Source organism: Mustela erminea, chromosome 19, assembly GCF_009829155.1.
Source record: "Mustela erminea isolate mMusErm1 chromosome 19, mMusErm1.Pri, whole genome shotgun sequence".
NCBI classification, from domain to species: domain Eukaryota; kingdom Metazoa; phylum Chordata; class Mammalia; order Carnivora; family Mustelidae; genus Mustela; species Mustela erminea.
Window position 1 is genome coordinate 16568713 of NC_045632.1, and position 14736 is coordinate 16583448.

The following is a 14736-nucleotide window of genomic DNA, read 5'->3' on the forward strand; positions in this document are numbered from 1 at the left end:
TCTTATTTTATATCCCAGTGACATATAGATAAAAAATGGGTAAATCTATGAGGATCAATGGACAGTTTTGATATACAATCACATTTTTAAATCAGATATTACTCAGTCATTAAAAGTTTAAACTGGCAAAAGTAAGGAATAATAGGGAAACTTTAATAAGACACTGAAAACTACATAACAAAAAATGGATAACATTACTTTAAAAAAAAAAAGATTTGTTGGGACACCTGGGTGGCTCAGTGGGTTTAGCCTCTGCCTTTGGCTCGGGTCATGATCCCACGGTCCTGAGATGCAGTCCCAAGTCAGGATCCTTGCTCAGTGGGGAGCTTGCTCCCCTCTCTGCCCCCTGCCCACCCCGCTTGTGCATGTGCTCTCTCTCTGACAAATAAATAAATAAAATATTTTAAAAGATTTATTTGAGAGAGAGTGAGCAGGAGAAGGGCAGAGTGGGAGGGAGAGGGAAAGGAAAAGGGAGAGAGAATCTCAAGCGAACTCCACAATAAGCACAGAGCCCTGACATATGGCTTGATCCCATGACCCTGAGATCTGACCTAAGCAGAAAACCAAGAGCTGGATGCTTAACTGACTGAGCCACCCGGGTGCCTAAACTTAATGAATTCTGTGGATATAATTTCCAGTTTATAGGAAAAATGAGGGACAGATCAACAAATCATATCAGGAGGAAATAAATCAAGAATGTGTGCATTCTAGACATGTTACAAAAAAAATCAATGACGTAGCAGTGCTTTGGTGGCTCAGTCCTTAAGTGTCTGCCTTCAGCTCAGGTCTTGATTCCAGGGTCCTGGGATCAAGCCCCACATCAGAATCCTGCTCAATGGGGGGGCCTGCTTCTCCTCTCCCACTGCCCCTGCTTGTGCTGTCAAATAAAAGAAAAACCTCTTAAAAAAAATCAAAGACGTAAAAAAGTACTACCTTAGAAAAGAAGCCCAAATGCAATGTATTAACCTAGACTAGATAGTGATTAGCAAAGAAATATTTACATTACAAATTTAGGAAAAATCTTTACTTTTTACTAGCCCATTATTAATTTCTACCCAAACCTAAATTGTGAATGGAGAGTACGAATTGTTGCTATTATCATAATCTCTACACACCCTAAATCATGTACTTATTTCCAAAATTATGTAAAATTTAATGAGTGGCTTTAAGAAGCTGTCTGAAATTAATTAAACTGTTAAAATCTTACTCATAAAATCTATCATCAATAGAAGTAGTGATGAGAGTACCAGCTCATATTTATTGAACACTGGTGATAGGCCAGATAATCTCCCAAGGTTTTACAAGTATGACTTCAATTAATCTCCATAATAAAATTATTATGTGTTCCTGATTAGCATTCAGCAAATGATGCCATGATAGGTAATAAGTATCTTGGCCGATAACACACGGTCCATAAGTTGGTAGAAAGGCAACGATGACAGGTAAGGTATGTGCTGTGGCTTAAAGGATTTCTGCGTACATGAAACAAAGATGTTTATTATCAATTTTTGAGAGTTTAACAATATTTGAGCAGTGTTGGCAGGTGTGGTGATTTAAAAATGTCTCCAAATGGGGCACCTGGGTGGCTCAGTGGGTTAAAGCTTCTGCCTTCGACTCAGGTCATGAACCCAGGGTCCTGGGATTAAGCCCCCACATTGGGCTCTCTGCTCAGTGGGGAGCCTACTTCCCGCTCTCTCTCTGCCTGCCACTGTCCACTTGTGATATCTGTCAAATAAATAAACATTTTAAAAATGTCTGCAAATGTTTTACACTTCCCATTTCAAAAGGTGAACCTGGATCTCTCTCCTGGTGAATGTGGGCTGGACTTGACCTACCTACAGCTAATATGGAGGATGAGGCAGAAGTGACTGCCAAAGCTAGATTATAGCAAGGATCAGTTCTGAGAAAAGCCAATTATCCTGTCACAAGGACACTCAAGCAGCACATGGAAGGGTCCTGCTGGAGAGGAAATAACTTGCCAGGATGAACTTATCAGCCACAAAACTAAGCCATCTTTGAAAGCAGATCATCCAACCCCCATCAATCCCTTCCAGATCTTCAATCCATGAGATACATGGTGCCAGAACGCCTTTGCATATCTCCTCCCAAATTCCTGACCCATAGAAACTGTGAGAAGCAGACATACTTACTCAGATTTTTCAGGTAGCTTGGAATGCAGCAAGAGGGAGGCTTCAGTTTTGAAGGTGCAGTTTCAGAGAACTTATGGATATATATTTTTAAAAACACAACCATTAGTCATCTCAGCATAAACTGTTTGCATTCTTACCACATGCAAAATATACTCAAGAAGTGCCAGAAGCCTCACTTACTTAAAGCATCAACTTCAAGTCCAGGATTTCCTCATGTAAATCAGGTCCACTGTGGACGAGGATGGATTTCTGACACACACTCTCTTTGTACCAGCAGCAACCAATGTGAGCGAGCCACCTGGACCCAATATTCCATGAAATTTCATGAAAAACCCAGTCCAGAAGTACTCAGCCAAGTTACTCCTGAATTTCTGACCCACAGAATCTGTGAGAGCTGTTGTGATAAGCCATCAAGATTTGGGGAAATCTGTGACACAGCCATTGATTATTATGGAAGGCTTTTAGCCAGTCATTAAATTAACAAATTGTTTAAAAGATTTTATTTTACTTATTTACTTATTTACTTTTATTTTACTTATTTGACAGAGAGAGAGTACAAGCAGGGTGAGCAGCAGGGGGAGAGGGAGAAGCAGGCTCCCTACTGAGCAGGGAGCCAGATGTAGGATTCTATCCTAGGACCCTGGGATCATGACCTGAGCCAAAGGCTGACGCTTCACCAACTGAGCCACCCAAGGGCCCCTAAATTTAACAAATTTTTTTTTTAAAGATTTTATTTATTTATTTGACAGAGAGAGATCACAGTAGGAGAGAGGAAGGGAAGAGATCACAGAGAGAGAGGAAGGGAAGCAGGCCCCCTGCTGAGCAGAGAGCCCGATGTGGGACTCGATCCCAGGACCCTGAGATCATGACCTGAGCCGAAGGCAGCGGCTTAACCCACTGAGCCACCCAGGCACCCTAAATTTAACAAATTTAATTGAAAGTTCCATGCACACCCTAGGCATGAAAAATTTGAGATTTCCATCTTCTTTCTAATTTGTCATTATTTTAAAAAATTAATTCCAGTATAGTCAATATACAGTGTTATATTAGCTTCAGATGTACAATATAGTGATTCAACAATTCTACACACGATTCAGTACTCATCATGAAAAGTATTCTCTTAATCCCCTTTACCAATTTCACTAAGCCCACCCTCCCAACCCCTCAGAAGGGTAACCATCAGTTTGTTCTCTATAGTTAAGGGTCTGTTTGTTGTTGGTGGTGGTGGTGTTTTGGTTTGTCTATTTTTTCCTTTGTTCATTTGTTTTGTTTCTTAAATTCTACATGAGTGAAATCATATGGTATTTGTCTTTCTCTGATTTTTTTCACTTAGCATTATACCCTCTAGTTCTGTTTTTGCAAATGGCAAGATTTCATTCTTCTTTATCCATTCATTTATTTTTTTTTAAGATTTTGTTTATTTGTTTGACAGAGATCACAAGTGGGCAGAGAGGCAGGCAGGCGGGGGGATGCAGGTTCCCCGCTGAGCTGAGAGCCCGATGCGGGGCTCGATCCCAGGACCCTGGGATCATGACCTGAGCTGAAGGCAGAGGTTTTAACCCACTCAGCCACCCAGGTGCCTCATCCATTCATTTATTGATGGACATTTTGGCTGTTTCCATAACTTGGCCATTGTAAATAATGCTCCAATAAATATAGGGGTGCACACATGTTTTCAAATTAGTTTTTATATTCTTTGGGTAAATATCCAGTAATGGAATTACTGGATCCTGTGATAATTCTATTTTTAAATTTTTTAGGAATCTCCATACTGTTTTCTTCAGTGGGTGCACTAGTTTGCATTCACATCAACAGTGGAAGAGGGTTCCTTTATCTCCATATCCTTGCCAACACTGTTTCTTGTATTGTTGATTTTAGCCATTCTGACAGGTGTGAGGTGATACCCCATTGTGGTTTTGATTTGCATTTCCCCCATGATGAGTGATGTTAAGCAACTTTTTATGTGTCTGTTGGCCATCTTATGTCTTCTTTGGAGAATATTTGTTCATATCTTCTGCTCAATTTAATACTGGATTGTTTTTTTGTGTTGAGTTGTGTAAGCTTTTTATATTTTTGGACACTAACCCTTTATTGGATTTGTTATTTGCAAATATATTCTCTAATTCTGTAGATTGCATTTTAGTTTTGCTAATTGTTTCCTTCATTATGCAGAAGCTTTTTATTTTGATGTTGTCCCAGTATTTTACTTTTGCTTTTGTTTCCCTTCCCTCTAGACCTATCTAGAAAAATGTTGCTATAGCTGATATCAGAGAAATTACTGCCTACATTCTCTTCTAGGATTTTTATGGCTTTGGGTCTCACATCTAGGTCTTTAATCCATTTTGAGTTTATTTTTAGCGTATGGTGTAAGAGAGTGGTCCCGTTTTCCCAACATCATTTGTTGAAGAGACTTTTCCCCATTGTATATTTTTGCCTCCTCTGTTGAAGATTAATTGACCATCTAGTTGTGGATGTATTTCTGGGCTCTCTATTCTGTTCCACTGATCCTTGTGCCTATTTTTACACCAGTACAACACTGTTTTAATTACTACAGCTTTGTAGTAGATCTTGAAATCTGGGATCATGATACTTCCAGTTTTCATCTTCTTTTTCAAGATTGTTTGGCTATTCAGGGTTTAATTTGCTATTGTTTAGTCAAACATTCCATTAAAATGGGAGTGACACTGTAATCTTTAAAAAGTGATAAGAACTACATAATGGATTCTCTCATCTGGTGAAGACATTACTATAAAGACTAACATTCAGTAATTCCTCATCAGTGTGAACTGCCTGTTTAAAAGGTCTGGGCCATGCCTACTAGCATTATCACATTCCTTACGTTCTTAGAGCTTCAGATCTGTATGTATTCCCTGATGTGCTTTAAGGGCTGAACCATACCTGAAGGCTTTCCCACACTTCTTACACACGTAGGGCTTTTCACCAGTATGAATTCTCTCATGTTGAACAAGGTTTGAAGCACGACTAAAGGCCTTCCCACATTCCTTACAGCTGTGGGGTTTCCCACCAGTATGAATTTTCTGATGTTGTGTAAGGTATCCATATGTTTTAAAGGACTTCCCACATTTCTTACATTCAAAGGGTTTCTTATCAGCGTGAACACTCTGATGTGCGGTAAGGTGTGAACTACGTCTAAAGGTCTTACCACATTCCTTACATTTAAAAGGTTTCTTGTCAGTGTGAATACTCTGGTGTAGGGTAAGGTTTCTATAGAAAGTAAAGGTTTTCCTACATATCATACACTCATAGGGTTTCACACCAGTATGGATTTTCTGATGTTGATTAAGATATCCATGCAAGCTAAAGGTCTTCCCACACTCTTTGCATTCATAGGGTTTCTCACCAGTATGAGTTTTCTGATGTTGCACAAGGTTTGAGGCAGTAGTATAGGCCTTCCCACATTCCTTACATTCAAAAAGCTTCTTACCATTATGAATACTCTGATGTCGAATAAGATTTCTATACAAAGTAAAGGTTTTTTTACACTGCTTACATTCAAAATGTTTCATACCAGTATGAATCTTCTGATGTTGATGAAGGTAGCCATATAAGCTAAAGGCCTTTCCACATTCCTTACATTCAAAGGGCTTCTCACCAGTGTGAGTTTTCTGATGTTGAAAAAGTTTTGAGCCAGTAGTATAGGCCTTCCCACACTGCTTACATTCAAAAAGTTTCTCACCAGTGTGAATATGCTGATGTCGGGTAAGATTTCTATACAAGGTAAAGGTTTTCTTACATTCCTTACATTCATATGGTTTCCCAACTTTATGAATTCTCTGATGTAGAATAAGGTATGAGGCAGTGGTATAGCCCTTTCCACATTCTTTACAATCATATGGTTTTTTACCAGTATGAACACTCTGATGTACGGTAAGTTGATGACCTCTTTTAAAGGCCTTCCCACATTTCTCACATACGTAAAGTTTCCCATCAGTATGGATCTGCCCATGTTCAATGAGGTTTGAGCGCCTACTAAAAGCCTTCCCACATTCTTGACATTTATAGGGTTTCTCACCAGTATGAATTCTTTGATGAATTCTAAGGTATCCACCTTGACTAAAGGCCTTCCCACATTCCTGACATTCATAAGGCCTCCCTCCAGTGTGGATTCTCTCATGCTGAACAATGTGTGAGGCATAAATAAAGGCCTTCCCACAGTCCTTGCATTCATAGGTTTTCTCGCCAGTATGAAATCTCTGATGTACAGTAAGTTGATAACCACTTTTAAAGTTCTTCCTGCATTTTGTACATTCATAAGGCTTCTCGCCAGTATGAAATCTCTGATGTAGGGTAAGTTGATAGCCACTACGAAAGTTCCTCCCACAGTCCTTGCATTCATAGGGTCTTCTGCCAATATGAAACCTATGATGTAGAATAAATTGAGAGCCACTACTAAATTTCTTCTGACATTTCTTACATTTGTAGAATTTCTTGTTGTTATATGTGCTCTGATATTGTGTAGAAGATATATCTTTTTCGTAAGTGGGCATTTCTACATAGCTGATTACCTCACAGTGTAAATCCAAATCTGAAACAAAAGAAGAAAACAAAAAAAAAAATTGTACTTCTTATACTAGAGAACATAGAACTTCTATGAAAGAAATATGAACCAACACTCATAAGGACTTACCGAATAGTAAAATATAGTTATGAAAATTTTGAAAGGCCAAGGGTTCAGAGATGTATGTAAAGTTATGTAAGATAGTGAAGTTACTGAAATTTAGGTGTGGGCCAGAATCTTCGGCAAGCTTGTTATAAATCTTATATCCTGGTTCTGTCACAGACCAAGTTAGAATTAAGAGGGAAAAAAACCTTGGCATTTTTATTTTAAATATTTCTACCACTGATTGAAATGCAGATCAAAGGTTAAGAATTTATCCTCAGTTTCTCTAGTGTTTCTCTTTACTCTTGGAATGTCCAAACACTGACTCCTTTGCCCCTATCTCCTTTCACATTCTCTCTCTCTCTCCTTTTTAAGACTTTATTTATTTATTTGACAGAGAGCAGCAGCACAAGCAGGGCGAACAACAGAGGGAGAGGGAGAGGGAGAAAAAGGCTCCCCGCTGAGCAGGAAGCCTGATATGGGATTCAAAATCCCAGGACTCTGAGATCATGACCTGAGCTGAAGACAGACGCTTAACCATCTGAGCCACCCAGGTGGTCCCTTTCACATTCTCTCTTTCCAGCACTTAGGATATGGTACAACCTCTATCAATTGATGCTTTCCAAACACTGTTTTGTCTGACAAGACTCCTTGGACCTGGGCATTTATAAGCTGATCCTTCTCATCCCTTAGAAGGGGGGCACCTGCTAACTCTAAAGATATCCATGTCTGTCTTTTTATGTTCTAGCACTTCATTCCTTCCACCACCCCTTTATTTCCAATATGATAACATTAGTTTCCTTATCTGATATTCTATTTACATTTCCCCAAACTTTCCCAAGAGCAGACACAATCCTTCCTTTCTTTCATCACTGAATTACAAGATTCTGACATATCACAGGTGCTAAATAATTGTTTTTTACTTATCTTCAGTTGAGTTTTATTATTCCTTCTCCATTCTAAATATGTTAAATCTGTGGTTTTTTAAATAACTTTTCACATCCTCTCTTCCTTTTTATTTTCAAGGCCAGCCATTCTTGTACTTCCCAGTATTTTGGTGCCTTTTCAGAAAATTTACATACATACTTGAATGAAGTAACACGTTCCTTATTTGGAGATGCTGGAGAGAATCAAGAAATTAAAATGTGAAGGAAAATCCTGGGATACCAGAGTGCCTGGGACTGTTAAAAGGAAATATTAGATATAAGCGGGAAGATGGCAATCCAGACTCAGGAAAAGACTCAGGAGTATCAGTGCAGAATGAGGGGGCATGAGTCAAGGGCAGAGTATGTGACTCAGTTGTGGAATGTGTGTAACAGGTGATAGGATACAGGGCATGGAGTTTGCATGGTTTGAACTTTCCACAGGCACCAAAGCAGAGAGCTCTCAGGCTTTTTATCTGCTCGCCCCAAAGTGGGGAAGAGTGGTGGGGCTTGAAAGTTGCCAGCAGTCAAAAATCAAAACCAGTGGGGTTATGGAAATTGGGGAGGGTATGTGCTATGGTGAGTGCTGTGAAGTGTGTAAACCTGGCGATTCACAGACCTGTACCCCTGGGGATAAAAATATATGTTTATAAAAAATAAAAAAAAATCAAAACCAGAATCAGTATCTTTATTATACTGAGGAAATAAACAGTGAAACTAGAGAAATATAACCAGACAAAAAATGAAAATAGTATATTTCAGAAGATACAATATCCAACCATAATGCCCAGAGAAAAGTTGTCACCTCAACACAAATAAAATAAACAACATATGAAAATGTTTAGAAAAAACATCAAAGGAAAGCAGAAAGTATAAAGATAAAAAACCCAGAATGTAGGGGCGCCTGGGTGGCTCAGTGGGTTGAAGCCTCTGCCTTCGGCTCAGGTCATGATCTCAGGGTCCTAGGATCGAGTCCCGCATCGGGCTCTCTGCTCAGCGGGGAGCCTGCTTCCTCCTCTCTCTCTCTCTGCCTGCCTCTCTGCCTACTTGTGATCTCTCTCTGTCAAATAAATAAAATCTTTAAAAAAAAATCCAGAATGTAATGAGTTTAGAAAAAGAAAATCAACACATAAATTCAAAAAGGTATCTCTTGGGGACACCTGGGTGGCTCAGTTGGTTAGTGTCCGACTCTTCATTTCGGCTCAGGTCAGTCTTGAAGATCAAGCCCTGCATGGGGCTCAGAGCCAGGTCTGGAGCCTGATTCTCTCTCCTGCTCCCTGCTCCCCCCCACCTCCACTCTGTAGGAAAACAAAACAAAACCCAAAACAAAACAAACAAAAAGGTATCTCTCGGAGGGGAAAAAATCAGTGTATGATGGTACACTTCTAAACTAATCAAGAAAAGAGGGGAGGAAAAAAAAAAGATAAGAGGGGAGAACAAACAAAAAATTAAGGTATTATAAAAAAGTGAAAGACAAAAATAGAAAAATATTGATCAAAAACAATCCTACAAGGGACAAAAGTCTAAAACATGTTAATTTTCAGGAAATAGAAAAAATTGTCAAAAAGGCTAACAGCAATAAGTACCCTGATCATTTACTCTCTAAATATCTCTAAATATCTATTATTATGATCAGGGAATCCTTAAAGAAATGTTTAATTCCAAGAATGCAACAGGGAAGATACAAGATAATTCTCACAAATGTTGGGCCAAACATGTAAGGAAAGTTTAAAAGATTTAAGGTTTCATAAAAAAAATATGTTCCTAAGTATGAAGCTGTGTTTGGCCAACACTGAAAAGAAAAGCAGAAAAAAAAATGATTATGTTGATTAAACATATTAAGTAAATGAAAATAGATAATGGAGGAATCAAACTGGTAGCTTAACTGAGTTTTAACAGTCCAAAACTAATTGTAAAATTCAATACATGTTGTGTCTCTTGAAAGAATACACATAATCATCTGTGTGATGTACTTCTCCCACAAATATTTAATGTGAATCCCTTGGGACAGAAAATAAAATAGAAAATAATTTAAAATAAAAATAGAAAATAATTTAAAATAAAACAGAAAATAATTTCCAATCTACAAAAATACAAAGAGTAGAGAATAAACAAATTGTATCATGGACAGTAGTGAGACAAGTTCAAAAGATGGCAAATTTTGCAATTTAAGAGGCCTTGTCTCTTCAAAAGTGTTAGTATCATAAAGGGAATGTATTAAATTAAGAGAGATTTCAGTGTATAATAACCAAATGGAATGCACAGTCTTGCGTTGGGATACTGATTTGAACAAATCAAATTGGGCTAAATGGGGTAATAAGAATAGAACTTGGGGGACACTTGCATGGCTCAGTGGGTTAAAGTCTCTGCCTTCGGCTTGGATCCTGGTCTCAGGGTCCTGGTCTCAGGGTCCTGGGATCAAGCCCCGCATCAAAATCTCTGCTCAGCAGGGAGCCTGCTTCCCTTCCTCTCTGCCTACTTGTGATCTCTGTCTGTCAAATAAATAAATAAAATCTTAAAAAAAAAAGAACAGAACTTGGGTTTTAAAGATGAAGTAAAATACAAATGTAATAGAAATATAAAACAGAAGAATCACTGATAAAGAAATCAGGTTATAAAACAGTAAGAATATGTGTCCCTTTGGTAAAAAGAAAAGCATGTATAGGCATGTGTGCATTTTATCCACTAATGTGTTACAGTGGTAGGAATCAGATATTTTAATATATATTTTAAAGATTTCGTTTATTTACTTGACAGACAGAGATCACAAGTAGGCAGAAAGGCAGGCACAGAGAGAGGGGGATGCAGGCTCCCTGCTGAGCAGAGAGCATGATGCGGGGATTGATCCCAGGACCCTGGGATCCTGACCGGAGCCAAAGGCAGAGGCTTTAACCCACTGAGCCACTCAGGCGCCCCTCAGATATTTTAATATTTAAAATTTTTTCTACCTGTCTCTATTTTCTAATTTTCTGCAATGCACATGGACGATTGCTTAATAAGGGTTATTAATTTTGTGTTCACCTATTAATACAGCATGAAATAAACCAAATATTGACACAATCCAAAGTCTGAGTGGAACATTTAATAAATAAAGATCTAGAACTTTGTGGCCATAAGCCACATATTGCAGAATTCAGTTCCTTTTCAGTCACAGACAAATAACTTATAAAAAATAAAGAACATAAAGTGGGCTATAAAGCAAGTCTCAACACATATTTCAAAGGATCAAAATCATACAGATTTTGTTGCCTGATCACAAGTATGCTAGAAATCAGTATTACAAAACCAACTAGATTATCAGCATATATTGGGAAATTAAAAAGTGCCTGTATTAAAAAAAAGTGCTTGTAGTTGATCAACACACTAGACAAACTGTGCCCTATGATATAACAATAATTACAAACTTTAAAAAACAATCTTTTGACAGAAAATTAAAGACAAAAGAAACTGCACATAAGCACTATCAAGTTAGTAAATTTGTTTCTCATGGGAATGGATGATGGATGGTGGGGGCCAGTTTTCTCACTGAGAAAAAAGTTACAAATAAAGACAAGAAGGCTAGAATGCACCCGGAAATACTGGATGGGAGTTGGAGATATCAGTATGAGTTCATGTTTAGCTTAATGTAGATATAGACAGATAATAAAACAATTATACCTATATGTCAGTATACATGTATACATATACATTTATAGCCTGGCTAGGTCCTGTAGAGGGAATAGAGGTGGTGGCATTCCAATAGCAATAAGTACACCTAGCACCCCGATCTTGGTTTCTTATTTATTTATTTATAATTTTTTAAAAATTTTATTTTTAAAGATTTTGTTTATTTGACAGAGATCACAAGTAGGCAGAGAGGCAGGCAGAGAGAGAGGGGGAAGCAGGCTCCCCGCTGTGCAGAGAGCCTGATGCGGGGCTTGATCCCAGGACTCCAGGATCATGACTCAAGCCGAAGGCAGAGGCTTTAACCCACTGAGCCACCCAGGCGCCCCCGATCTTGGTTTCTAAATACTATTTTTCAATAAAAGGAAACAGGGCTCTTAGGAGAAATGGCTGATTCTAGTACCAGAAAAGAGGCAAAAAAACAAAATGAATCTGAAAATCATATCAGGAAAGAAATCCTCAAAAACAAAAAGAATGGGGATATTAATGGACACAGGAATCAAACTAAAAGAGCTATCGGTGCCCAAAGCAAAAGAAAGAATGCAACATATAATTAACTCCAAGTGTAAAATAAATATGAATGAGTCCACAGTAAAATAAAAGGGAAGAGACAAATATTTTATATAGCATTCCAGATAAAAACATATAGATTTTTGGGGTGCCTGTGTGGCTCAGTGGGTTAAGCCTCTGCTTTGGCTCAGTTCATGATCTCAAGGTCCTGGGATGGAGCCCTGCATCTGGTTCTCTGCTCAGCAGGGAGTCTGCTTCCTCCATTTTCTCTGCCTGTCTCTCTGCCTACTTGTGATCTCTCTCTCTAATAAATTATATATATACACATATATATACACACACACATATAAAGTATATATACTTATGTATATAAATATGTTTATAAATATATACATATTTATGTATATATTTATGTATATAAATATATATAAGCTTATGTAGGATATATTTTTGTATATATTTATGTATATAAATATATATATAAGCTTATGTAAGGTAGAATATATATAGTATATATAAATAGGTATGTATAATAGTATATATACCTACATATGCTTAATCCTGTACCCCTCTTCACATGGTGAGTTACACTTAGTGGGCTGCTCTAAAGAGTAAAGTATGGAAAAGGAAAAAGAGTAACTTCGGAGTGGAGAAAAGTCAACATCACCAGTTGTCGGAGGCAGGCCCCTGGCCAGGGAAGCCTCCGCCATTAAAAGATGGCGCCTGGCTAGTTGCCAGGTTAGGATTGCCTCCTGAGACTAAGCGGAATGCCCAAAGAGGAAGTAAACAGCATTGGTTGCTAGTGAAGTTGTTCGTTTAGGTGCACAGCCTGATTCGCTCCCTCCTGTACCCTGCTCGCTGATTGGTCATGTAAATGTATATAAGTGTGTAGACTTGCGGAAATAAAGAGAGAGAAGATACATCTGAACTGGGGCTTCTTGTCGTTCTTGCAGGTCGAGGGCGATAACCAGTGACATCACACGGATATCATGTATCCCTCATGATGTGATGAAAAGGACATTTTACTTCTGTTGCTGTCTTTCTAAAAAACCCGTACCTCCAGTCTAATCATGAGAAAAACAACAGACCCAGACTGCGGAGTATTCTGAAAGATACCTAACAGTGTCTGTTAAGACAGTCAAATTCTGGAAAGACAAAGAAAACTTGAAAAACTGTCACAAACCAGGAGAGACCGGGAGACGTGACAAATTAATACAATGTGCTACCTTGAATGGAAGGATCCTGGAACAGAAAAATGACATTAACAGAAAAACTGGTGAGATATACAAATGGAGCCTAGAATTTGGTTAATACCAATGTCATTTTCTTAATTCTGACGAATGCATCTTAATGATATAAGATGTTAACAATGGCAGAAATCAGGAGAAGTATAGAGAGGAAATCTCTCTACTATCTTAGCAGTTTTCCATAAATCTAGAATCGACCTAAAATAAAGTTTACCAAAAAAATTACACACCACCTCTGGGCAAAATGTTTAATCTAATGCTAATGATAAGAGGAAAACTTCAAACACAGAACGCAGACAATCCATAAGAAAACTAAACTGGACACTACAAAGTAACCAAACTTAAAGTGGAAAAAAAAAAAAGGTAGAATAACAGTAAGATAAAAAGCCTAACACCCAAATGCAGTATAGTGTATGAATCTGGAAAGAATTATGGAAATAAATTTTATGAATGGTATTTTTGGGAAAAAGCTAAAAAATTTAAATATGGACTCTATATTAGATGGCAAGGCTGAATTGCTATGACAGTTGCAGTGTGACTATATAGAAGAAAGACTTTATTCTTAGGAGAGGCACAGAACTGTTTGAGAGGTGAAATGTAATGATTAACTGCTACTTACCATCAAATAAGCCAAGAAGAAAGGTGCATATATAGAGAGAAAAAGGCGAAATGTTAATAACCAAAGTTAAATCTATGTGAAGTGTAATTAGCTACATATATATTTTTAATATTGGCACTTGGCTTAATAATTTTTAAAAACAAAAAGTTGGGAGAAAAAATAGTTTAAGGTAGTATTTTCTAAATTTTCATATAGAAATTACTTTGAACCAAATTAAAACATCTGTATCCATTTACATATAATGTAGTTAAAGTAGAAAAAAATTATATAACAGATTTAAATACATATGAGAAAGAAAACCTGAACATTGATGATCTAAACATTTATTGTAGAAGTTAGAAAAAGAACGAAATGAAAATAAATTAGAAAGATAAAAGTACTTTTACAAAATAGTGCCCACAAATAACATGGAAGATCCATAATACCACATTTTATTTTAAAGCAATGTTACTAATGTGATTCTCTCAAAACTAATAAAGGAAAAGGAGATGGCAACAATATCCAATGCAGGAATGCCAACTAACAGGGACATCGCTTATGGGCCATCCACATCTCACAAATGCAGTAAAATGACATCATGAAACAACCTTTTTATGTTAATAACCTGGATGAAACACATAAATGTCTTTGTAGAGGAAACAGCCTCTACAAAGTCAATAGACAGAAAACTTCAATAATTCTAGCATTACATAATCTGAGTAAGTTTTACTTTTTGACAAAAACCGTCGTCTTTAAAGTAATCTCTACCCCTAATGTGGGGCTCAAATCCATTACCCTGAGATCAAGAGTCACATGCTCCACTCACTGAGCCAGCGAGGAACCCCAATCCAAGTAAATTTTAAAAATCATCTTCAGGGGCCTCTGTGTGGCTTAGTTGGTTAAACGTCTGACTTCAGCTCAGCTCATGATCTTGGGGTCCTGGGATTGAGCCCCACATTGGGCTCCCCACTTAATGGGGAGTCTGCTTGTCCCTCTACCCTTGCCCCTGCTTGTGCTATCTCTC

At 37.8% G+C, this 14736-nt stretch overlaps 1 protein-coding gene across 10 annotated transcripts in view; it reads right to left on the reverse strand.

Annotated features, from left to right (window-relative positions):
- Positions 1-4579: 4579 nt before the first annotated feature.
- Positions 4580-14736, reverse strand: part of LOC116579805 (zinc finger protein 573) — a 68055-nt gene continuing 57898 nt past the window's right edge. For 9 of the 10 annotated variants that reach the window (XM_032325591.1, XM_032325588.1, XM_032325590.1 and 6 more), the window contains one exon: positions 4580-6696. In XM_032325591.1, the coding sequence (XP_032181482.1) occupies positions 4994-6696 (1703 nt within the window). In that variant the 3' untranslated portion in view covers positions 4580-4993. The remainder of the gene's footprint in view (positions 6697-14736) is intronic. The other variant, XM_032325598.1, reaches the window with a different exon arrangement.